Source organism: Lipotes vexillifer, unplaced genomic scaffold (assembly GCF_000442215.2).
Source record: "Lipotes vexillifer unplaced genomic scaffold, Lipotes_vexillifer_v1.1 scaffold1038, whole genome shotgun sequence".
Lineage (NCBI taxonomy): Eukaryota > Metazoa > Chordata > Mammalia > Artiodactyla > Lipotidae > Lipotes > Lipotes vexillifer.
In genome coordinates this window covers 41,112-67,008 of record NW_006780148.1, presented here as the reverse complement: position 1 = coordinate 67,008, position 25,897 = coordinate 41,112, and the positions used below count along the sequence as shown (strand labels likewise).

Sequence of the window (25,897 nt, the reverse complement as noted above, 5' to 3'; positions counted from 1 at the left end):
TTAAGGAGTTTACCAACCTACGTCTGGTCTAAAATTTAATTTTACATCGAAAGTATTTTGTATATTCCTTTTCTCCTTAGAATATTTTTTTTGAAGTAGCCAAAGCATACATCTTATATCAGAATTATTTGCTGATTGCTTTATATATCAGGCACTATATTAACTTTATAAAGAGAAGTGAATTGCTATCATAAGCAGCAAGAGCAATACTAGAACTGTTTTTTTTTCCTCCCAGCTACAAATACCAAGATTAAATACTGAGAAAATAAAAATGCAATGATATCCTCAGTTTTTTAAGAATATCAAATTATTTAGGATTTTAAAATGTTTTGAATATTTTACTTAAAAACTAAGTAAATTTATCACTTAGGGCTATTTTCATGAAGCAGTGCTTTGTTAAGAACAGAACCATGAATAACAAAGTCAAAAAAGCTTTCTGGAAAGTTTTATTTTTCTGTTATCTTTTTGTGGTAATCCCAAATGATCATTTCCTAATTTTTATATGCCTGACTGGGATCTATGAAATAACAGAAGTACAATTCCCCATCCAAAGAATAAAAGCATCAGACATACTGAAAGGCTCTGATTAAATTGTTTTATATTTTCAGGAACAAGAGTGACTGTACACTCTATTGATTAGATGGTAATTTGGTAAAAGTTTTATAGAATTTTTACTGATTTATGATTTTCCATGATGTTTTTCAGGGCAACATTCCACCAAATCATAGCTTTGCAAAAGATGTAGTGCCATATATAGCACTTTAGTATGACAGTGGCTTCGTTTTAAAACCAGAATCAAGCTGAATGTAGCTTTCTAAAGCTAAAATTTATGCTTTATGTATAGTTGTAAAACACCAATATCCTAGTGTCCTATTATTGTTAAGAGTGACTATAATACTCTCATTGAAAAGTAAATTTATATATTGAATGATGAAACTTCAGGTTGTAGTAGAAGTGAAAAAAAAGTAAAAAAAGAAAACTTGGCTTTTTGATTAAAGCTTTATGGAACAGAATTTTTATTTCATCAGAATGACTAGGACCCTTTTCTGGTACTGAAAGCATGGTGTCTTAACCTAAAGGAAGCAAGTGGAATTGTTAAGATTTTTTGTTGTTGTTGTTATCTATTTAACTAGTGTAACCTCAACTAGGTATAATGCATTAATATGAAATACTTCTGAAATACATAATCTTTTTTAAAAAATGGAACTTATACAAAAAGATCACATGCTGCTAGACAGAATGTTGAAATGACTGGTGTGTAATATTTTTTAAAACTTCATTTTTGGTCAGCATAAATTTCCTTTAATAATTTCTCCATTTCCAATAGGATTTCATTTCATTTCAAGCCAGTATAAAGTTTTACAGTTTTAGTCATTCTGGATTCCAAGTCATTTAAGATGAAAATGGAAATGCAAAGTTTACTTAAGAAATTTAATTTTCTTCTTCTGTAACATCTAAGTCTTCATCCTCTTCATCATCTTCTATTTGTTGATCCTTTCTTAGTCGACAGGTGGATACCTGTTAAAAGTTAAAACATTTTAAATAATACTAACTAAAAAATATTTTTACATGCTTGGTATCTTTTTTTTTTTTTTGCGGTACGTGGGCCTCTCACTGTTGAGGCCTCTCCCATTGCGGAGCACAGCCTCCGGACGTGCAGGCTCAGCGGCCATGGCTCACGGGCCCAGCCGCTCCGCAGCATGTGGGATCTTCCCGGACTGGGGCACGAACCTGTGTCCCCTGCATCGGCAGGCGGACTCTCAACCACTGCGCCACCAGGGAAGTCCTTGGTATCTTTTTAATACGCCCTGATAGAGAAGTACACGTAGAACAAATATTTCAGGAAAATGTCCATAAGTAGTAATTTTTAGTAATGAAAATTCCCTATGAATTATTGTATTTTAAGGTTTGAAAACAGACGCAAAATTTTTTCATTCATATTATTTTTTGAAGAAAAATGTGAAATTAGCCATTTGATTCCAGTTGGGTACCAGTACTTCAATAACCGACTTTCAGAGAAAAGTATAGTCTCCGTATATTATAAATGTCAAAAAATATTTTAAGTTAAACAGCTCTTAGGTCACAAAAACAGGTATCTGAATGAGAGTCATTAAAGGGATGGCAAAAACAGAAGGATATTTCAACTAGGCAACTGAAATATTAAACTTTAAAAATAGTGTGATTTAAATGTAATGAGTTGAGAATCTGAATTCACTACTTGGCTTTAAGTCCTGAGTGTTGCCACTTGGATCATCCTGCTTCAAACTTTTCTGAGGGTGATTATACCCGGGGACGTCTGGCAATGTCTGGAGACACTGTTGATTGTCAAAACTGGGGTGTGTGTTTGTGTGTCACTGGCATCTTGTGGGCAGAGGCTAGGGATGCTGCTCAACATCTGTACAATGCACAGGACAGTACCCCTGCCTCCCTCCCCCACTCCAAATTATCTGGCTCAAAGTTAATAGTGCTGAGGTTGAGAAACCCTGGGATTATGTATTCTAAAGTGCTACACAGATCTTGGCTAACTTAGGTGATATTTTTAGCTCTAAAAGGTCAAAACTCTGCATACTATAATACTATAGTACTGTAATACTAGTACTATAATACTAGATTTATGGAATTTATGTGCAAGGCACTTAGTACTGGAATAATAAAAATATAATTTGGTTAAGGGGAGAGATGCATAAATAAAAAACAGTAAATAAATGCTTAGAGGAGAATCAAATGTAAACAGAAGGTACTGGGTCACACTTACCTGAAAGTTATATTTTGAAAATATTTTGCTCAATTTTGAATTCTGAAGGCTAGATATGAAAAAGGCCATAGCTTTCTAAATCAGGAGTTGGCAAGCTATAGCCCAGTTTGTGGGGTTTCTGTAAATAAAGTTTTAATACAACTACTGATTTGTTCATGTATTGTTTATGGCTGCTCTTGGTTGGGGCAGAGACCATATGGCCCACAAAACCTGCTCTTTTCTGTGTGGCCCTTTAGAGAAAAAGGTGGTTGACCCCTCCCTGTTCTAGATACCAGGTACTTCAGGCTTTCAGGATATAGAAGAAAAGAAAATTGATTCTTTACCCTAAAGATATGTGCATCTGGATCTATGATAATGTTCAACAAAAGCCCTGTTTAGGTATCATTTCTAGTAAGCTGTGATAGTGGGATTTAAACCCTAAATAGTCTGATTTCAGAATCTGTGCTCTTCATGCTATACCAGAGAACAAATGTAGATCAGCATTTTCCTGTCCCTTCCACCTCTGCTCCCAAGTGTTCTGCTTCAGAGAGTAATATCTTACAGATGATATAAGAATTAAGAGCCGAACCTAGTGCAGTCTTCTGTTATTTTACATAAGAGGGTAAGAGAGGGTAAGTTATTCGAAGTCCTGTAGTCACAGGAAAGGGTAGTACTGAACAATTCCAAAGGCAGTAGCTCACATTCCTTTAAATTATGGTTTCTAGCTCACCTGTCCTGTTCCAGATACACACTTAGCTGACAGTGATCTCTGAAGAGGTGACTTTGAATTTGCTCTTACGATATCTAAACGGGATGAATAATCTGGTGGATACAGAGAATTTCGGAAAACCTGTTGCAATGATAAAATGTTATAAAGTGATACTAAACAATGGAAATCCAGAAAATCATGTTAAGTTCCCCTTAGTTTATCATGTTAAGTTCCCCTTAGCTTAGAATTTTTTTAAGCAACTCCCCTCCCCACACTGGGACAAAGTTTATTTATTGTAAATTTAAAACAAAAATCAAAAAAATAAAATAAATATTTTAAGTTGGAAAGATGTAAGCTAAAAAATTCTATTGAACCACCTAAGATGATGACGGGCCCTGAAACAATCACTTAAGAGCTTTTGCTGGTGAAACATGAAAAGTTCCTACATTCAAAGAGTATGCAAGCCAGTGGGAAGACTAAGTCAACTTTCTTTCTGTTCGCTTATCCTCAACTCTTTATCAGTTTAAACTCACTGATGGCTTTCATAGTACATCACAGAAGAGTAAATGGAGCCACTCTAATTTATGGATTCCAATCTCCCTAGGATCTGGAATGCCATCGCTTGGCAGTAGTTCCAAATCTTACTGTGGTCTTAAGCTTCCCTACCTGTAGCTTTTCCACCATTTCTGTAACAAAGAAGGCAAGTCTTGTCAGATGTGAATTTCTTCATATTCCCTCTTTTTTTCCTCAACTCTTTACCCTATCCTTTTCCTTTTTTTTTTTTGCGGTACACGGGCCTCTCACTGTTGTGGCCTCTCCCGTTGCGGAGCACGGACACGCAGGCTCAGCGGCCATGGCTCATGGGCCCAGCCGCTCCGCAGCATGTGGGATCTTCCCGGACCAGGGCATGAACCCGCGTCCCCTGCATTGGCAGGTGGACTCTCCACCACTGCGCCACCAGGGAACCCCCCTTTTCCTTTTTTAAAGCAAATGTCATTTTGATTCTCTCGAAGGTACACTTTCCCTTTAGCGAAACTTCAACAAACAAAAGCTCTCTTTCTCCAGTTTTCCTCCCCCACAAACAAGATCCGTTAAAAAAAGATTACTTCAAGGTATAACTTTACTTTTTAAAAAACTTCTCAAACATTCTACTTCATTTGTCAACAAACTACAATTAGGCTTTCCCCTTCCACTGAAATTGGTCTTGCTGTCAGTCACCAAAGTTGTCTTTTTGTCTTCAGCTGACCTTGTCCTGAAACTTCTATTCCATGCATGCCATCACGAAACTCTTCACATGCTAGCTGCTCTATTTCTTCACATCCCTTTTTCTACTGCATATACCTGAAATATTTTTAAAGGGTTTCCCTTAGGCCACGTTACCTTTTTGACACCTTTCTCTGAAAGATCTACATAGTGTTTAATGGCTACCCTTCCACCAATTCTCTGTAGACTCTTCTGATAGCCATATTTATGCTCCCCAGTACCTTCTGTTCTAGACCAACACTGTCCAATAGAATTTTCTGAGATGATGGAAATGCTTGCTGTTCTGTGCTGTCCAAAAAGGCCACATATGGCTACTGAGCCCTGGAAATGTTTACGTGACTGACAAACTGAATTTTTAAGTATAATTTAATCTTAAATAGCCACATATGCCTAATGGCTACTATACTGCAGTGTAGCTCTGGATTCACCTTTACAGTGAAAGACATTACCAAAACCTTAGACCAAGCTAGAAGCCTGGGCATTCTCCCTAAATTTCTCACCTGAGGTAGTTCTATTTTAATTTATTGACTCTATACATCTTTAGCTTACTTAGAATTAGCGTACTACAGACCAAAATATGATTTCTCTACTAGAAAACCTTGGCTCCTGACTACTGAGAGTCTAAATGCCTTAGGTGACATTCAAGGCTTACAATCACCCAAACCTACCCATTATACTTCACTTTTAGCATATATACCTATATGCAGAACATGTAATACTACTGTGACTTTGCAGTGCTGGTTCCTCAGCCTGGAGTTTCAGCGCACTTACTCATCCTTCAGGAGCCAAGTCAAATGCCATCTTTTTTCTGCTTTCCCCTGTTCTCTAGTCAGTAGCTCCTATTGTTTATACCCTCAGTACAGCTTTTATCTCACTGTTTTGTAATTACATGTCTGTTTCTACAACTAGTTTTAAGTTCCTCTAGAGCAAGAAGCCTTGTTTTATCTTTGCAGTTCCTTCCAGCTTAAGACAGTAGCCTGGTAAATGAATGATGTTAACGTGAACTTAATCTGGGTGTTTTGAGAAAAAACGACCCAAACTAGGGGATGTCTCTACACATTTCTTTAAACCTTAAAGAAGTGCAGGACACAAAAGGAATCAAGGGATGAAACTTAACGCAAGAGGTATGACTTGGTTTAAGGGCAATTCAGGCATGCTAATAATTAGGTTATTGAACAGTTTACTGAGGACCCAGTTATATTTTGGTGCCAGACATGGAACCTGGCATCCTGGTATGATATCAAAACTGGACAACTCAATCCACTGGTATTTGGAAGAAATATATTTTTGTTAGAACAACATTCCTTTTTAAGCTTTTCTAGCAAAGATAAAAGTGGGAAGTGGAAGATAATTTACAACCCTTGGGGTAAAAGTCTAAACCAGTTGAATATTAGTCTCCTACTGCAAAACAACAGATTTACAGGAATATTAATTTATTGGCAATAATGCATTTTCCAATATGGTCCAAGATCTCTTCTAGGAATGAGTCTCAAGATCTGAATATGCTCTGAACTGAATGTACAGAGGTGATCTTTTGAAGGGGAATATGGGCCTGACAATACTTTTTATGTGAAGAACAAATCAGGTAAGATGGTTTCTGATAACTAGACGCAAAAAATTAGCTGCTGCCTGAGTAAGTCAGGACTGCTATCTAAGAAGAACAGCAAATTATTTCTCTGTTCCTCTCTGCATATTTTCTCTACTTGTTTCCAAGAAACTTGTATTTAAAGGGTCCTTCCTCATCTTGGTACCTGTTTGATGTAATTTTACTTCGACTTGTCCCACACAACTTTCCCCAGACTGCTCTCTTCTTTCCACAATTTCTGTATGGCATTGTAGTGATAGCTTAGGCCTATAGTTCATGACATCTCAGGACCTTTGTATACCTATTTGAGCTCTCTGCCTGAAAGCTGTTGCCAGGTATCCTACTTATCCCTCAAATTCTGATTAAGAAATCATTCTTTCTCTAGACTATTTAGAATCCTCCATCACATAAACTTGCAGCACACTATATTTTTTCTTTATTTTTTCTTTGTATATTTTTTTCTTCTTCACATTATAAAATGTAAATAGTTACACAGTATATCTTTTAAATGTCTGAACTCCTTTTAAGTTTCTGCTTTTTTGACAACTTGGACCAATTCTTATAATGCTAAATCCTTGGCACTTAGAATGGTATCTGGCATATAACAGGTGCTCAATAAACAGTTGATGAGTGTACTTTTTATGAGGTAAGTACTGTAAGTATCTCCATTTTACAGATGAGGAAGCTGAAGCATGAAAAACTTAACTTGCGCAATACTGCCCCATTAGAAAAAATGGGGAAGTTCATACTCTACCACACAGCCCTGAGATCTTGAATTTTTTTAATGAATCCTACAAGCTACCTAGCTAGCTGATGAAGAACAGTGGTAAGAGAAGTGGTAAAGGAAGTGGTGTGACAAAAAAGATATCTAGGACCTCTGGAATGAGAAGGAAAATCTTGGGGTCCAAAGGGCTTGAAGGAGCTTTTAGTGACTTTAGTGACAAGTGTATTGGGTCAAGGGTATTAGAAAAAGGAGAATGAAAATACTTGTAAAGGAAACTTAAGTCTTGTAGGAAAAGCGAGGGATCAATTTTGAACCTGCCACTCAATATAATGTTTCTTGTAGGAAATGGTTCATGTCACTCATCAAGAACCATGCTTCTGGCAGTGTAGATAGGATAAAAACACAATGTCTATAGTCAAACTTCTGGGTTTGGCTCCCAGCTTTGTTACTAGCTATGGGATCCTCTGGGAGGTTCCTTAACCTCACCATGCCTCAGTTTTCTCATCCACAGAAGTGAGGATAATAAATACTTTTATTAAAGTTGATGGTAGGGTTAAAATAATACAATGAAAATGCATAGATCAGTAGCTGGTTCAAAGTAATCACTATATAAACATTTGGTACTTTTACAAATTACAGATAAAAGCTTGATCTATTTTTTAAAAAAATAGGATATAAAAAGGAGTAAAAATTTAGAAACCTTAGCTTTAGTATTTGGAGGGAATAGACACTTAAGAAGCCATCTATTAACAAACAGTAATAGAAATACGATCTATTTCAGCAAAAATACTTTGCCTTTTTTTCCCCTTTTGGAAGGTAAGATTGTAGGACATTAACTCTTCAGATGAGCTTGCTGAAACCAGGCTTTGATATTTAATTGCTCTAATGTTAGCTGGCCAGTAAGATTTATTTGCATTTAACTATCAGTACAAAGCAAACCTACATTCATTTCATAGCTTACTGATTAAGTCCCACAAAACTAGTTAGAAGCCAGATTCTGCTATTTACTAGCTAAGTGGCCAAGGGCAAGTTAAGTTACTTAAAACCTCTACACCTGTTTCTTTAGTTGTAAATGGAGAATGATAACAGTACCTACATCACAGGAGTGAGTGAGAAAAATGCATGTAAAGCTTTGGGTGTTGTGGCATAAACACTCAAATGTTAGCTTAAATCAATAAATGCTATTTTTAGCACATGTAAGTGACATATCACTAGTCAAAATGATACATTATTTCATGTAGTGGCTTTATTTCTATGTTTTACTAGGTATTAATCCTTGGATTAATCCTTGGAACTCTACCATGGTTAATTTGAACAGTTAAAAAATAAATAGAAATAAATAGAAAGTCATACAGGTTCAGCTATTTGGAACTGCATACAATAACATCTAAACCATGTAGTGTTCTAATTTAAGATATTTTTACCCAAACTAATGCTTTCTTTTAAACATTTCTATATCAGTAGAAGAACTGAGCTTAGATGGACATAGTCTTACCTCTAAATCTTCTTCTTCATCAATCTTTTGTATATTTTGGTAGGCAGCAGTGTAGACCTCTAAAGCTTTGCCGTGAAATAACATTTCGATAGTGATAAATTCTGAAAATATAGTCTAAAAAAACAAGGATTTGAATTTAAACAATCATAAAAACTGCTTCATGAATTTAGTAAATTTATTCCTTACTATATAGTCTTGGCATTTTATGAGATACAGAGGTGTCTGTTTTTCCACAGGGCACATGAAGTACAAAAGATAACTGGAATAAAAATAGTTGCAAAGACCTTCTGCAGCAAAACTTTCAAATTACACAAAATATTTCCTATCTTATTATTTACTTCCCTTTTTTAGTCGGTTCTTCTATTAGATATTTATGACTTCAAAAAAGATTTGACTAAAATGTATGTCATTATGTACTCTGTTGCTCAGTGCCTATAAGTATTAGCCAAACCAGTTTAGTTCTGAAGCTGTTTTTTTTTTTAGCAGCTCCAACTGATGTTTAAAAGAATGTTTTTTAGGCAAGAATTCTATCCCATCATATTTATATGATACTTGTATTCTCTAACCACAAAGGGATTACTTGGTAATAATATTCCTACTACTGATAATAGCACCATACATTTGCATAGAGCTTTCCAGTTTACAAATATATGACTTGTCCAGTGTTGCTCACAGCTATAATGTTAAGACTTAGATCTGATTCTTCAAAGTTATAGCTCTTGCTCATTGTACTGTGCTGTTCTCACCGGAATCAATCATTTCCTTTGCAAATAAACTACAGGTAAACTCTATGAGCATGATGATGACAACTTACGGTAGGGAAGGTCATGAGCAAAGAGGATGAATAAAGATGTGCATGTTGATCTAAGCAGAGGTGAGATAATCGGTGGGTAGGGAAATTATACAAGCCAGACAAGTTTTCAATAAAATAGGATCTATCCTTTTATTATCTTGTCCCTTATCAAAATAAAAAATCAGAGCATTAATGTAAAGAGAAGTGGGCAGAATAAGAATAGGATAGAAAATACTCAAGCATTGTCCTTTAAGGGGCAATGTAGATGAGATGGGTTAGGCTAGAAGGCAATAGTCAAATACTCATTTTCCTTCATTTCTGTTCCCCTGTGTTAACCACCCAGATAGGAGTGGTCCTGCACCTTGGAAAGTAGCCATACAGATATCCCTTAGTGTCCTGTGATTTTTTTTCCCCCTCTCCATCTCCATTCTTAAGGATTAGAAAAATATTTAAGGGAGAACTAACAGGCTTCTGATTGCTACTCAGTGGAAATAGATCTGTAGTTGAAAGTAACCCTTCTGAGCTGCCAAGCTCATATGTAGGGCTAAATGCAAAGATTGGGCTCTGGGATAAATGACTTCTAACTGTAACTGACAATGACCTTTACTGTCACTTCATATAGGTCACAAAGTGCTCTGGTATACTGGACTGGCAACTGACTAATAAACAGCATTGTGCCAAGGTGCAACTTTGGATTCCACACCAAGAATCTCCAGATAGGAACACCTTAGAGGTAGAATGACTTTTGACTAGGGCTGGTATTTCTCTTGTCAGTCTTCCTAAGATAGTTTACTAGCTAGAAAGTAAGGGGTTAAGCTTAAATCACTCAAGTAAGTTGGGTATTACTCCTATTTTTAAATAGTTCTACAAATGAACATTCTAAATCTTTAATAGACTGGCACACTATTTAATAACTAATGAAATCCAAACATTTACAGCCTTATTACACCTAAATCTGTAGGTTTAGGCTTAATTCAAGTCTATTCCACTGTGGTAACTTGGAGGAATATGGAAAAAATTCAAAATAATTTAAAATATTTTTTGAATATTTGAATATAGTTATTAAATCCCTGAAGCCAAAATCTCTGAATGTGATGTCATCTCTGAACTAACAATTTCTTAATAATAGCATTTTATAGGAGTTTGATTCCCCTTAGCTCATAAGTAAGCCCTGAAAATATGTTGATATGTCTGTCACTGAAGAATGATACATTATTTTGGTTTATCCATATCCTCTGATAAAAGAATCTATTACACTCTCATTTTAAAAGACAGAGCTCAACTTTGAGTCTGTTAGCATTTTGCAGTCTCAAAATTTAGTTTCAATTAGTGATAAAAAACATTTTAAGAAGTAGCTTTAATTAGTAAATGGCTATTATTTACTACTTGGAACATGAGTGAAAAATCACTCTCAAGTTTTGTGATACTTTGGTTTAATCCTTTATGGTTTGACCTTTTATTTCCTGACAAAACATATACTATGTATCTATTTAAGATGGGAATGGCCCTGTTAACTCTTCTGTCGAAAACAGTGATGGAGAATCAGTGGCATTGCTAAGGTAGTATTCCAGACTTGGAATTTTTGACCCAAGAACCATGAAGCCTTAAGATTATCACAGAGGACAGTTATATCCCTGAGTATAGTAAGGAGGAAAAATTACCAGTTTTACTTTTTCTTTCTAGCTATTGATAGAATTTCATAAAACATGGGAAAATGGGCAGAAAGGAGGAGGATAATAGCAAGGAAGAATCAGATGACAACTGGTATAAGAAAGAACATAAAAACACTGTGTTTTTAAAATAAAATAATTTCAGTGAGTCACCAGAAAGGTGGTGGAACTTTGAAAGATCCATTCATACTTAGAAAAAATTTTCCTCAAATAAACATAGCTTTCAATGATCTCATGTAATCTGCTAATCTGGCATGGGTCAGTATGGTCAGGAACAGAGGCATTCACGCATTCCTTTTTTTCCTCACTTTCAGTTTTATTTTGTGTGACTAGAAGGCCATTTGGGTACGTACTTAATTTTTATTGGTGGGGGGGTGGGGGAGCTAACATGAAATTCTCTACCCATCGGCAAGTATTCTGCAAAGCAGGTAGCCTAGTAGTTTAAAATAGGGGCTCTGGATTAAGATAAACCTGGGTTCAAATCAAGACGGAAACAAATCAGCTGTGTAATATTAAACAGTTTGTTCTTTTTTCCTTAATTTCAACACCTTAGGTTTTGCCCTAAGGATTAAATGTAATCCAAGAAAAGGTGCAGTATGGTAACTGGCTTAGAGTAACTGCTCAGCACAAGTTTGCTGTTTTTATTGTCCAAGGAGTAAACCAGCTAAATTAGAAAATGTTCCTTATCATAACATTAAAGCCTCCATCTGGTTTAATTAGAAAGCAGGATATTTAACAAAAAAGTCATAAAAGGTCTTGTTAATAATTTTGGCAAATGGGAAATGACAACTCTCCAGAGTAGAGGCTATTTAATAAATGATGTCAGGAGAACTTCCTATCCATTTGAAAATAATAAAGTTAGACATCTACCTCATACCATATGCAAAATACAACTGCATAAAATAAAATACTAAAAAATCATACAAATACTAGAAGAAAATATGAGCAAATAATTATATAATCTTGGGGATGAAAACTCCTTTCTAAGCATGACACCAAGGCAGAAATCAAAAAGGAGATCAATAGATCTGGCAGCAAAAATAAGACTTTAAGGTGGTAAAAACATACCATAAGCAACAAAATGGGAAAATATATTTGCAGCATATCTTCTCTTTAATATAATGGGTTAATTTTCTCAATATAAAGAATTTTTACAAATTAATAAGAAAAATGCCAACACTCAATAAAAATATAGGCTAAGGTCAAATGTGAGTAATTTACTAGAGAAAAATGTGTCATTAAATATATGAAAAAATACTCTGCCTCAACAGTAGTAACTAGCAAATTAAGATGATGCTGATTTTTCACCTATTAGATTGGCTGTTGTTAAAAATACTACTACTCGTCATTGTTACATTGGTGTGCTCATGTAAGGTTCTGCAGAAATGTTAACTAGTTAAAGCTTTGTGGACAGAAGTTAAAAACAGCTATCCAAATTGAAAGTGTGTATGCTCTTTGAATGAGAATGCCAGTTCTAGTAATTTATCCCAGAAGAATAACTGGACCAGAAAAAAGGCTGATGTTTAATGATGCAATGAGGTCTATAATTGCAAAAATAATCTAGATGTCCATCAATGAGGGCTGGTTAAATAAACTGATACATCCATATAGCAAAATACTATATGAGGATGCCATTATGGACAATATGGATCTTTGTTTCCTCAGCACAAATATATCCATGATATATTAAATTTTAAAAAGATGCTACATATAGTGTGGTCCCATTTAAATAAAACTGTATAGTGGTAATAATATTACTTTTCTCATAGGACACTGTGAGGAGGAAATGAGTTTATCCATATAAAATGCTTAGAATGTGTGACATAGTTAATGTCTAACAAATATTTGTTGTTATTATTCTTAGTAGTATATTTCTTGTGTATATTTCATAGAGAGAAAGTCTGGAAGGGTATAAACCAAAATGCTAATGGCTTATTTCTGAGCAGTGGAATTATTATATTTTTCTCAATAACTTTATGAAAAAAAGTCATGGTGATTTCATATTTATTTATAAGAAAAATAAAGTTACTAAAAATTAAGTTTTGAAGCTACTTCTTGCGCACGTCAGCTACTTTACCAATACTGAATTCCTGTCCCTGTCTGTTCCAGGAGTGACCCCTGGTCAAGATCGTTTTCATAGGTCAGAAATTCCCTTGACACCATATAACTGATGACTTTTTCCATTACATGGAAACAAATAGGATTGTGAGTTTTCTTCCACATTCTATACAACTAAGTTCATACCAGCTTTTCTCAGAAAGACAGATTCTTTGCAAGGTTCCTATCAAAAGTCTTTTCCTAAAAATTGTGCTACCTTACTAATTAACACTGCTGCTAAAATTCAGATGGACTTGTCAATTAAACCCCACCTCAAACACAGTTAATAAGGTTATGAGCATTGCTCACTACTGCCAATCATTTCTACCCCCAGGGAGGTTAAAGAAAGACCCGGAAGCTCTGCCTCCATCTGAAGCAGTAGCCTGATAACAGGTACAATAAGAATGTTCTTTAAAAAAAAAAAAGTTTTGTGTCTGATTCTCCCAAAACATGAGCGGGATCAACAGTTTTGACTTTTCCAAGAATTTATCTCACAAACAGAAGTGTTTGTCAGACATGGTAAAATCAACGTGGCAATATCTGAATATTGTTTTTGTTAGAAATAGGGGGTGGTAAAGTAACCCTTCTGATTGATTTTTGAGGCTTTTGGGTATAGGATCTGTGCATCCCTCATAAAGCATCTCAAATGAGGCCTAACTTGGAAAAGGAACAATTTGACAGTAAGGAGGAAAGACATACAGAACAGAGATTCATAACCTTAACAGACTCTGGTATTAATCTCTGGAACTCATATTTCTGGGAGTTTGCTAGAGTCATGGGGGCCTGTATTAAAAGTGTACACTTTCACAGATGACATGATCTTGTATGTAGAAAATCTTGAGGAATCTGCAAAAAACTATCAGACCTAATAAATGAGTTTTGCAAGGTTGCCAAGATATAAGATCAGTGCACAAAAAATCAACTGTATTTCTGTGCACTTGCAATGAACAACTGAAATGAAATCAAGTAAACAATTCCATTTACAGTAGCATCAATAATCATAAAATACTTAGGAAAAAGTTTAAGAAAAGCACAAAACCTACATTTTGAAAATTATAAACATTGTTAAAAGAAATTACGGATGATTTAAATAAATGGAAAACCAGCCCATGTTCATGGATTGGAAGAATTAATCTTAAGATGGCAGTACTCCTCAAATGGACCTACAGATTTGATGCAATCCCTGTCAGCATCCCAGCTGACTTGTAGAAACTGACAAGCTGATTCTAAAATTCATACTGAATTACAACAGATCCAGAATAGCGAAAACAATCTTAAAAAGGAACAAAATAGAACTCACACACCCTGATTTTAAAAGTTACTACAAAGCACTGTTAATTAATCAGGACAGTGTGGTACTGGCCTAAGGACAGAGATAGATCAATAAGAATGGGAGTTCAGAAACAAAACCACGTCAACCGATTTTCAACAAGAGTGCCTAGACTTCAATGAGAAAAGAACAGTCTCTTCAACAAATGGTGCTGGAACAACTGGATAGTCAGTCACATGCAAAAGAATGGGGTTTAACACCTTCAGTTCACATGATACACAAAAATTAAATGCATAAAAGACTTAACAATGAAAACTATAAAAGTGTTAGAAGAAAACATAGGGATAAATCTTTATAATCTCAGATTTGGCAATGGATCCTTAGATATGACACTAAAAGCACAAGCAACAAAAGAAAAAGATAAATTGGACTTCATCAAAATTAAAAAGCTTTGTGCTTCATGGGACACCATCAAGATAGTGAAGAGAACTCACAGAATGGAAGAAAATAACTGCAAAACATATCTGATAAGGGATCTGTATCCAGAATATATAAAGAACTCTTAAAATGCAATAAAAAAAAGATAACCCAGTTAAAAGATCAGACACTTTTTTTTCCAAGAAGACATACAGATGGCCAATGGGCAATGAAAAGATACTCATCAATAACCAGCAGGAAAATGCAAATCAAAACCACAGTTAAGATACCACTCTACACCCACTAGGATGGCTATAATGAAAAAGTCTGATGAACAACAAGTATTGGTGAGGATGCAGAGAAATTGGAACCCTCATATACTACTGGTGGGAAAATGCAATGGCACAGCCACTTTGGAAAACATTCCGGCAGTTTCTCACATAATTAAAGATAGAGTTACCATATGAACCAGCAATTCAACAGGTTATATGGTTGAACTGAAATGAAATGTCCAAGAGAAATGAAAATATGTCTATACAAAAACTTGTCAATCAATGTTTATACCATTAATCATAATAGCCAAAAGGTAGAAACAATCCAAAAGTCCATCAACTGATGAAAAGATAAACATAATGTGGTTAATATCCATACAATGGAATATTATTCCACCATAAAAAGGAATGAGATACTGATACATACTACACTATGGCTAAACCCTAAAAGCATGCTAAGTGAAAGAAACCAGTTACAAAAGCCATGTATTTTATGATTCCATTCATATGAAATGTATGTTCAGAATAGCCAAATCCAAAGAGACATGAGATTAGTGATGGTTGTTTAGGCTGGGGGTGAGGGCTGGGGGAGCAGGAAGGTCAAAGTTAAAGTGTACTAGGCCTCACTTTGAGATGATAAAAATGTTCTAAAATTGAGTGATGATGGTTGTACATATCTGAACACACTAAAAACCACTGAGCTGTACATTTTAAATAGGAGAATTGTATGGTATATGAATTATCTCTCCATTTTTTAAAAAGTAGGTTTTTTCCCGTCTTCTTCTTTTTTTTGTGACCACCACAAGACTTCCCTCTTCCAGGGTCATGATATAGCAGGCCAAGAGAGAAGCCTGGAAGCCCTTTTCTTCTCTGTGCACCCTCCACTGTGCAGTCCCTTACTCCATGTCCTACTGCTTCAGGAAATCCCAGGTCATAGGAATTGTAGTTGGGAATTCTGCACTCACTGTCTCTGCCCGTTTTGTAATTGGTGATGCTCATGGGATTAAAAACACCTGTAGAGTTGGCCAGCATGCAGATGGAACACTGAAGTGAGCCTAAAGGTCAGAGACACAGATTGCCATGTGTAAAAGAGAAGTTTTTAGGCATGAAGAACAGCGGTAAAGTGAGGAATCAGGCTCCCAAGTCACTAAAGAAGCCCTTACTTAGGTGGCAATGAATGAGACATACCTCACAAGTCTCCAATCTCATTTTTCAGATTAAAGCTAATTATTTTAATCTTCCTTCCCTTCTCCCTCAATTTAAGAGAGGATGTCAGCAGTTGTAAAATGTTATGCCCTGCCCACACTCTCCTACGTCAGTAAAAGGGTTTGTCTCAGGGCAGCTCCTGAGGTGCTCTTCCTGAGTAGCAATCTACACAGCAGAGTGCAGAGTGAATTGAAAGGCTTAAATTTTTTTTAATTTTTTTAATCTTCAGGACCAACCAAAATAGAGACGTTTGAGCCTGGCTATCAGAAAAATCAAAGTTCTGAAATCCTATGAAACTATGATAGGAAATTAAAAAAAAATAAAAGGGCAAAATGAATGTTGTTTTATGGACTGTAGAGAGAAATGATACAATTAAGTGGCAGATAATGCCTCTTTTATTGATAAGAACATAACTTTTGAAAGCAGGATATTTTCTTTGTTAATAAGTTATTAAAATGACAAAAAATACTTTTCTTTAAAAGCTGTTCCAGGAAAATTTGCAGTGGGCCAAAAGGCATGCTTAGATGACTTGTTTTAAAGGCCATAACGTGATCATAAGTAATCCTCCAAATCTTTCCAAGATGCCTATGAGAAAGTCACTGAAGACCTTCTCAAGTCCGTGATCCTAAATGTCTGCTGATGTGTTATAATAAGTCAATTCTTGTGACACCATACCATGGTGGATGCAAGTTTATGTGGTTAGCTACTCTTAATTATTTGATAATATGTAGGTATTAGAAACCTATAAGCTATAAAAATTAGTGATAGTGTATCATAATGGAAAGCACAGATTTTTAAAATACATAATTGGTTTACAGTTCAGACTTTTGGCTATGATACTTCAGAAAAGTTACTTTATATCTCTGCTTAATTTTTTTTTCTTTTTTTACATAATATATGATAACACCACCTCACTTTCATGGGGTTGCCGTAAAGATTAAAAGATAATTTATGTAAAGTGCCTGGAGCCGTACCTGATACATAAAAACATAATAAATGTCATTTTTCTGTGATTAACACTATTTGTAATAACATTTGAATATCTGGCCTTTGGTTGGGAATGGAGCCCCTTTAAATACCATTGTTTCCATAAGAAAATAATATTTGATATGTTTCTGTTTACATCTTTTTCACACAGACTATTTATGAACTAAAAAAATCAGTAATTTAAATTGTCATAAATTTAAATAAAAAATAAGGTTAGAAAACATATTTTGAACCTTAACAGTTACTTTGTTACCTTTATATCCTTTATTTTCTGCTTTTCAAAGCTGTCAATAGTCTCCTCCAGATGGCGAGTTGTTCGAGCAGCATCCATTGTGGCCCTTTGTAATTCAGTTTCTGCCTACAAAAGTGTCCCCGCCAAAGTACAGGAAAAACTCAAGTCAGAATCCATTCGACTGAGTCTTTTTGTAAACGCTACCACTGTGGCACTGGCTTTTTGCCATAACAGCATCAATCATTCAAAATATATTTTACCACATAAAGTAAAACGATCTATACGATAAGCACATGCAGAATAAAGAACTTTAAATCTTTCAGGTGACATGATTCATGATCTCAAACAAAAGAAAACAAAAATTCCTTCCCTTTCTGCATACAAAATCATTTTTTTTCTATATCACCCTTGGATGATTTACTGTAAAACAATCTTCTACATTTTCTACTGCTTTCACATATTTCACTGTCTCTGCCATTTATCATACTCTCCTTTTCTCCTCACTATCTCTCTCCCCTTTAACCCTTTCTCCCCCCAAATACTTAAGTATTTTCAATCTTCTAGTTCTCCAAATGCATGAAATGTTTCTACTTCTGTAATATTCTAATCAGGTAGAGTAGAATATACACTACAAATATTTATTTCAGCATGGATTTTCTATTTGTATATTCTTCTTATAAGCTAACAATATTACTTAGTTAATGCTTATTACAAAAAATATATACCAGCAAATAATAAATTAGATGGAAAATCTAATACTTTCCTTCAAAGTACTCGTACTATCTAGATCCATGTTGTACAATCAATACGGTGGCCACTAGCAACATGTAGCTATTTACATTTAAATTAATTAAAATCAAATGTAAATTAAAAAACTGGTTACTCTAGTTGCCATTTCAAGAGCTCAATAGCCATATATATAGCTAGTGGCTACAGTGCTGTAAAGTGCAGAACATTTCCAATCTAATCATGTATTTCTCTTTAAAAAAATCATCTCTTCCTTTAAGGACAACAGTTTGCCCCAAAATATTTAAAATTTTTTGTTAAATAATAACACATTTTTAAAAACGTGGCCCAATTTTCTGATTAAACTCTTTCTAATAATGTTGTTTCCTATGTTAGTATTATGTTTACTCAAAAGTATCACATATCATCATCTTAATATTTACTCCATAGGAAAAATTTGCAGTTGTGAATCAAAGTTTTGTGAAACATAATATTATGACATTTAAGCCTTTGCTTTCTTTTTCAAGAAAATGTATAAATTGAAATAAGTAAAAAGGTTTACTATAGGGGTCCATCTCTTCACACATCACTTTATTACCCACCTGTGACTGAAATTTTTCATAAAGGAAAAAAATACATTTCAAATAGAACAATTTCTTCCAATAAATTAAAATCATATGCTATTATAGAATTATATCTTCTTGCAATTAGATTATACATTAATCATAACTTTATATTGATTATATACTCTTACAACTAGGTTAATTCAGATATACAATTTCAAGAAACTAAGCATTTAAAACTTATTTATATATATCTCTGTGTGTGTACGTTTGCTATATTGGGTATAGTTTTCTTTAAATCCATGCAAACTTTTATGCTTTTAATCATAACCAGTAATCAAAAACAACTCTCTTTATTACTGATTTTCAGATTTTTAAAAATATAACTATCACAGGATTTATTATGAAAAAATTTCTAACAGTTATGATGCATGTTAACCTTTTACTAATGAGAATATTCAAGCAGACTATTTTTCTAATACTGTTCAGTACACGTGACTTGTGAAATTCTTTACCGTGACTACTTACTTTTGACTTAACGTCTTTTCCCTCCCCGTTTATTGACAGTTTCATTTTAAAATCTGGAAGGGTAGGTAGAGTTGGCTAAATTAGCAAAGAGCAGGGAAGCAGAAGCCACAGCTGGGACATGGGTATCTTAACCTTCTACCACACTCCAGCAACTACGATTCATTTCTTAGTCTCAAATCCTTTTACTCCGGCACAGCCACATGCCCAAATTCGCACAGCTATTTTTAGCAAAGTGGATACAGATTTCTGTTTCTTCCTTTTGTTGAAAATTCTTCAAAATCCTATAACATACCAATTTGGGTAGGAGATACTTTTGATTAAAATACTGTGATACTTTATGAATAAGGATATCAGTATATTTAATGAAATTAGTCATGAGTGCAAAATGGCTTATAAAAGAGTGAGCCAGATTGGTGTTTTTCTAACTGTTGCAAGAAGCTTTTTCAGAAGCCACCAGGGGCCTTAGGGGAAGGCCCTAGGCAGAACACTGGGATTCTTCTTTACCCCATCCTCTTATACCAGAACTACTCTTTTATTTTATATACTGAACTTTAATGTACTTCTTTTGAAGATCAGATGAATTTTAAGGGTCTATCCTGGTAAATATTCTATGATGCTATGATAGAATATCTTTATATTTATAGTGGATGCATTTATATGTAGACTGTCCTTTATTTTCTGGTTTCAGGTTGTCAAAATCCACTGGAGTCCTACACCTTTCCCACTGAGCGTGGCAATTCATCTACAGCCCTCATCTATTCAGTTGCTGCTTTATCTCCCCCTGTGTGAACTCCTGACCTGCTTTGTCTATGGTATAAGACAGCCTCCTCCACAGCAGTGTTTACAGCAAAGTACCAAAGTCAGAGGCGTCTGTCTTAGGAAGACATTTATTTCCACATCGAGTGTCCATAGCAATACCCCTGAATCAATCTTACCACCTCCTCAAGATTCCAGATGTGACATTTTTTCTGCCCTTATGTACTCTCCCCTCCTCCAAACAAAGCAGCAAAATTTTGACCTCTGGCTTTATTCTTAAAAACTGGTGATATTCCCTAGTCTCTGCCTTAGTCCATAGTTGTCAGTCAGATTTTCCAGCATTCTGTAGTTTGTCTGACTTGCTTGAAACCCAGACTCTATAATCTCCAGTTTGTAGATCCCAGACATGTGGCTGCCCATTTTTATTACAAGGTTGGGCGTATGTATCTTTGGTCCAAAGGAAGGAGGACCAGGCTGTTGGTGCAGCCCAAAATCACTAATCAAGGGATTCCCCTCAGAAATGGAGGTGTTCTGGAACCTCAAATGTCCCCAAAGAGTCAATCCTCACGTGGTTTCTGGCAAAGGTGCGCTGTAAAAAACCTTAAGGAAGTAGGGAGGAGACACAAGGGATGGGAAAAAGAGGTAGCAGGATAAGTTAGTACTTTATATACAACTGCACCTATCCCAGTTGCTGGCAATTAGCCAGATGCTATTTTCTTTATTTAGTTAGTTAATTTATTTATCTAACTATTTATTTATTTATTTATGGCTGCATTGGGTCTTCGTTGCTGCATGTGGGCTTTCTCTAGTTACGGTGAGCAGGGGCTACTCTTCCTTGTGGTGCACCGGCTTCTCACTGCAGTAGCTTCTGTTGTTGCGGAACATGGGCTCTAGGTGCACGGGCTTCAGTAGTTGTGGCTCATGGGCTCTATAGCGCAGGCTCAGTAGTTGTGGTGCACGGGCTTAGTTGCTCTGCAGCATGTGGGATCTTCCAGGACCAGGGCTCGAACCCGTGTCCCATGCACTGGCAGGCGGATTCTTAACCACTGCACCACCAGGGAAGTCCCTGTTTAGTTTTGAACAAGGCACATTCTAGTTTAACAAATAATCATTCTGAACAGAAGAACCTTGTTACAGTAGACACTCCTATTTAGATCTGTGTCCAGCTGTGGTCCTCAATTACACTCTTGAATCTCCTGAGGGTCTTTGGCTGGAAGTCATAATTGTGGTTTCACATAGCTGTTGTTTTTTAAGATGAAGGGAATTTTACCAGGAAAAAAATTATTGTTCCTTCCTTTTCTCAAATGCAGGGCTGAGAGGGCATTGATATATTAGGATTAATGACAGATCTTTAACTTTATAATTAATATTTAGTCATCATTTATGTAAAAAATCTTAGAATTTTGTATTTATTCTTTATAAAAACATCTACACATGAGTGTTTTATATTTTGAATATCTTGTGGAAAACAACATAAGACTGAATTAAGTTGTGTATTCTCTTTAAAATTAGCTAATTTCCTTAGTGAGAATTTGTAAATGCATGTGTTTCTTTTCAAACTTTACATTCATATTCTTTGCACATTTAAAGTAGAAATGCATAATTTCCATATATATTTACTTATGTACTGCATACCTTACAAAATATCTTTTTAAAGACCCAAATTCAAAGGATACAATAACATGTCGATCAGATGGGTTTCTCTGACGTGTTCTTTCTAACTGAGTTAACTGTTTAGCTTCTCGATTCCTTGCTGTTAATGTTGCTTTGAGGTCATCCTGCAAAACAGGCATTTTTTGTTGTTAATAAAAATCTCTTATTTAAGAAGTAAAATGTACACTTCTCTATTTTAAGAATGGAAGAACACTCCCTATTTGATCCAGGCATCATTACCACAGGAATTATTACTATTGCATAATCAGTGTGTGTCTTTTTGTGTGAGACTGTGTGCATGTGTGTAGTTTAATATCCTCTCAAATAATGACACAATTTCAATGCAAAACTATATATATATTTATATATATGTATATACACACACATAAAAGTCTGATTGTGGTGGCAGTTACAGATGTATACACATTTATTAAAACTCAGTGTACATTTGAAACAGGAGAATTTTATTGCATGTAAATTATACCTCAATAAAGTTGATTTAAAAAATAGAACTTTGGGAATGTAATGTATACCCTGGTGACTAGAGTTAATAATACTGTACTGCATTTTGAAAGTTGCTAGGAGACTAGATCTTAAAAGTTCTCATCACAAGAAAAAAAAATTTGTAACTATGTTTCATGACATGTTAACTAGACTTATTGTGACCATTTCATAATATATACAAACATCAAATTGTTATGTTGTACACTTGAAACTAATATATGTCAATTATACCTCAAAAAAGAAATTAAGAAAAAAAACTTTGTCACATTCATTTTTAGTTTACATGTTATTGCCTGCTTTAAAACAAAAATATAAACAAATTCATTTAGTAAAATAATTTCTGTCCATATGTTCTTCATGAATATAAATATTAAATATTTTAAAGTTTCCATAATAAACAAAACTGCTTTATGATGCTACAGTAATATATAAAAATACTTCCTTATTCTCAAAGTTCTAAAAAAGAATGACTAAACACTACTCTGTACCTTTTATTAAAAGGACAGTTATTGGAAACCTCATATGTTTTGCCAGAACACCTAATAATAGCAGAAAAATGAATTTACTTACTCGTTTCATTTTTACAATGGTTCCATAAGCTTTCAAAGGTTCAACTACTTTGGCTTCAAGTCTTTCAACCTATTGAAAATTATTATAAAATATAACTGAAAAGAAACATAGACATATCAAAATTTAAATTCTGAAATAAAACCTGTGCTGTCAAACCTGAACATAATTACTACACTGATTAATACTTGAAATTTTTAAAATTAAAATGTCAGTTACCTTTATAAATAAAAGAATAACCACCAGAAATTGATAAGACTCAGAATCTAAACTCAAATACATTAAAAACTGTTAAGCTGTGCAGTAGCAATAAAAGCTTTTGGTAAGTTTTAAGACACCTCAAATTTTATTGCAGCTACCACTTTCAGTGTGTTTAATATTTGGATGGATACTTTACATACATTATATCCGAAAAGTAAAAGCCCAACCTTCCAGATAAGAAAATCAAAGCTGAAAAATATAGCATATTGGAAACATTTAAAACAACACAATCCTCAAAAGCAAAAAAGCCTACAGACCACTTAGAGAACAAGATAAATAGTGTTTCTGAGCTGTTATACTGTATGGTCAATCTCTCTTTTATTTAGAATTAAACAGTTTTTCTTAAACATTACAATATTTATCAGATTTTGAGTAATTTCTCCTTTTACTAATAGCACTAGTGGAAGGCACTAAAGAAACAGATTTTTTTTTTAAGGCAAGTATATAACTATAGCATAAGAAAAATAACTCCTGGACATTAAAATTTTCTTTTTCAGGATAGCTAATACAAGATGACATGTATTTAATTGTTTAAAATGAACATATATTACTTTTGTAGCAGGAAAAAGGCTTGTTTTTTGATGATACAGGTTTATATAATCAGTGAGTGTATATCACTTCATATTTGTTTAGTTTCTATAAACAGAATGTATATGAATGTTTCATTTTAAAAAATTTTAGGAAAATGGAGAAGATCAAGTTCTCATTGAGCATTTAAATATCAGGAATCCTAAAATCAAATCCATGAATACTCAGGATTATTTATTCCATTTCAAATAATCCATACACTGATTATTCAGTGTAAAGATGAGCCAAGTCTTTTTTTCTGTTCTCCTTTTTGTAGCCTACCTTTTGTTCATTGTTCTTTAGCACCTCCACCATTTGGTAAGCAAGTGAAATAAAAAGAACAAATGTAAACCAATTCAGTTTGCTATTTGATAAATAGCATAAAGGTTTTCTAGAAAGGGGCACTGAAATTATTGGCTAACGTAGGGTTCTAGTATTATCTGTGAGTATAAACTACTTTTGAAACATTAAGTTCCCAGTTACACATAACTGAGAGTTGCTGATTACAGAATAAATATCATATGACAAGAACATTTTCCCCCAAAGTACCCCCAAAAGTAATTACTACTTAAATTTCTGTATGATTAGCAGTTATAGGTTCAAAGATCATTATCTTCTTTTTGATTTTGAGGGTTTTTGATAATTGAAATTTGTGTTTTAGGCTTTTAAAAAGGAAGAAAAGCACTGATGAGAAAAGTACAAAAGAAGCAATGCAGCTCTAATTGGGCAACTTCTGACAAGTTAAAAGTTAAAGTGAAATTTTCTGACCTGTATCTTGAATCCTGAAGTAAATATAAGTGAAAGTACTGATGAGATATTAAAGTAAATGGGCTTTAACAATTTAAACAATTACAACACCACCTTCTTCTCCCCCCCACCCCAAAGCAAAAAAACCCAAACAAACCCACAAGAAAACAAAAAACTCCACAAAATTTCACTACTGGTTTGTATGCATAATACCATGGTGACTAGAATTAATAATACTGTTCCCCCCCCACAGGCCTTTCAATGAAACATTGGTCAACTTTCCAGAGCATGGAAGCAGCAACAAAAATCTTTTGTTCATTTACTACTTATTCACTCACATTACCACTTCCAACATCTTCCATCTCCATATATACTTTAAAATATACCTACCTGCACACAAGCCACAAATCATGCTCCTTTTCTTGCTCTGGGGTACTACGTTTACTACACCCTGCAAATAGCCACCCCATGGCCAAAAGTTGGCAAGTAAGGTGGGGAAATTCAGTACTTCAAAACACCCTAGAGTTTAGTTTGAAAATGGTAAAATCACAGGAAGCGTCCCTTTAATAGACTTACACAATGTTACCGACATGAAAAGGTACGTTTATCATCAAGAGTGTGTTCGCCACTGCAGTTAGGTAGATTACAAGTCTTCAGGGCTCCTCCGTCCACTACGTCTGGGCTCATTCACAACATGACGGTGTGACTTCACTCCATACCTCTGCTTGTCGATAATCCTGAAGTTTGGCAAACTCATCAGCAAAGGTTTTCAGGCCCTGCTTTAACTTCGGGGTCTCTGTAGAAGCATAAACGTTGATTTCATTCACCAGGAGGTCTGCTTTGTCTCGCAGTCTGGCAGTTTTCCGCACATAAGCAGCAAAGATTTGGCACAGCTCTCCAAAGTGCTTCTCCACATTTGTGACAGCATCTTGCAGTTGTCTGGTTTGAGCATCCCTAGAGAAAAAGATGACACAAAAAGAAAATCATTCTCATTTGAGATGAGATGGCTTCATCTTCACGTTAATTTGATTATGCCAACATTCCCGGGGTATTCTGCAGCTTCGACGGCGCAAACCTTCAAAGATCCTACCATCTCCCAAGGCCGATCCTCCTCCTCTAGGTCCCCATTCGGGGCCTGGCCTCCACATCCCACAGTGCAGGCGCACGAAGAGGCCTGGCCCCGGCCGGCGGCGCCGCTGCGAGGTGGCGGCTCCCGGGGCAGCTCCGCGCTACGCTGCCGGGGCGCGCCCGGCTGCCACCCGGCGTCTGCACCGCCCGCGGCAGTGCGGGGGCCGGCGCCTGGGGAGCTTGAGGGCCGGCCACCGGGGCTCGCCGAAGCCCAGGGAGGTAGGCCCCAGAGCGCGGCGGCGGATGTCCAGCCCCCGGCCCCGCGCCGCAGCTCGGCGCGGAGGCCCACGGAGGAAGGCTCCACTCCCCCACCCGAGCCCTCGCGTGTGGCGGCCCTGGGCAGCTGCGGCCCCGGGGCTGTTACCGGTTTTCCAAGCTGCGCCTCAACATCTTGCCTCAAGCACGGTCGGAGACCCGGGGCTGGGGCCCAAAGACAGCGGTTC

General features: G+C 35.5%; 1 protein-coding gene across 2 annotated transcripts; it reads right to left on the bottom strand.

Annotated features, from left to right (window-relative positions):
- Positions 1-1,279: 1,279 nt before the first annotated feature.
- On the bottom strand, positions 1,280-25,897 carry CIBAR1 (CBY1 interacting BAR domain containing 1). Of its 2 annotated transcripts, XM_007453233.1 has the most exons (9): positions 25,819-25,897; positions 25,046-25,280; positions 22,755-22,823; positions 21,704-21,805; positions 18,783-18,788; positions 17,476-17,580; positions 8,511-8,624; positions 3,465-3,584; positions 1,280-1,518 (listed from the first exon to the last, which is right to left on the bottom strand). In XM_007453233.1, the coding sequence occupies exons 1-9, from the start codon at positions 25,842-25,844 to the stop codon at positions 1,432-1,434; spliced, it is 864 nt and encodes a 287-aa protein (XP_007453295.1). In that variant the 5' UTR covers positions 25,845-25,897; the 3' UTR covers positions 1,280-1,431. The 2 variants fall into 2 exon arrangements, with proteins under 2 accessions (XP_007453295.1, XP_007453296.1); XM_007453234.1 differs by lacking the exon at positions 8,511-8,624 and having other exon boundaries at positions 1,344-1,518.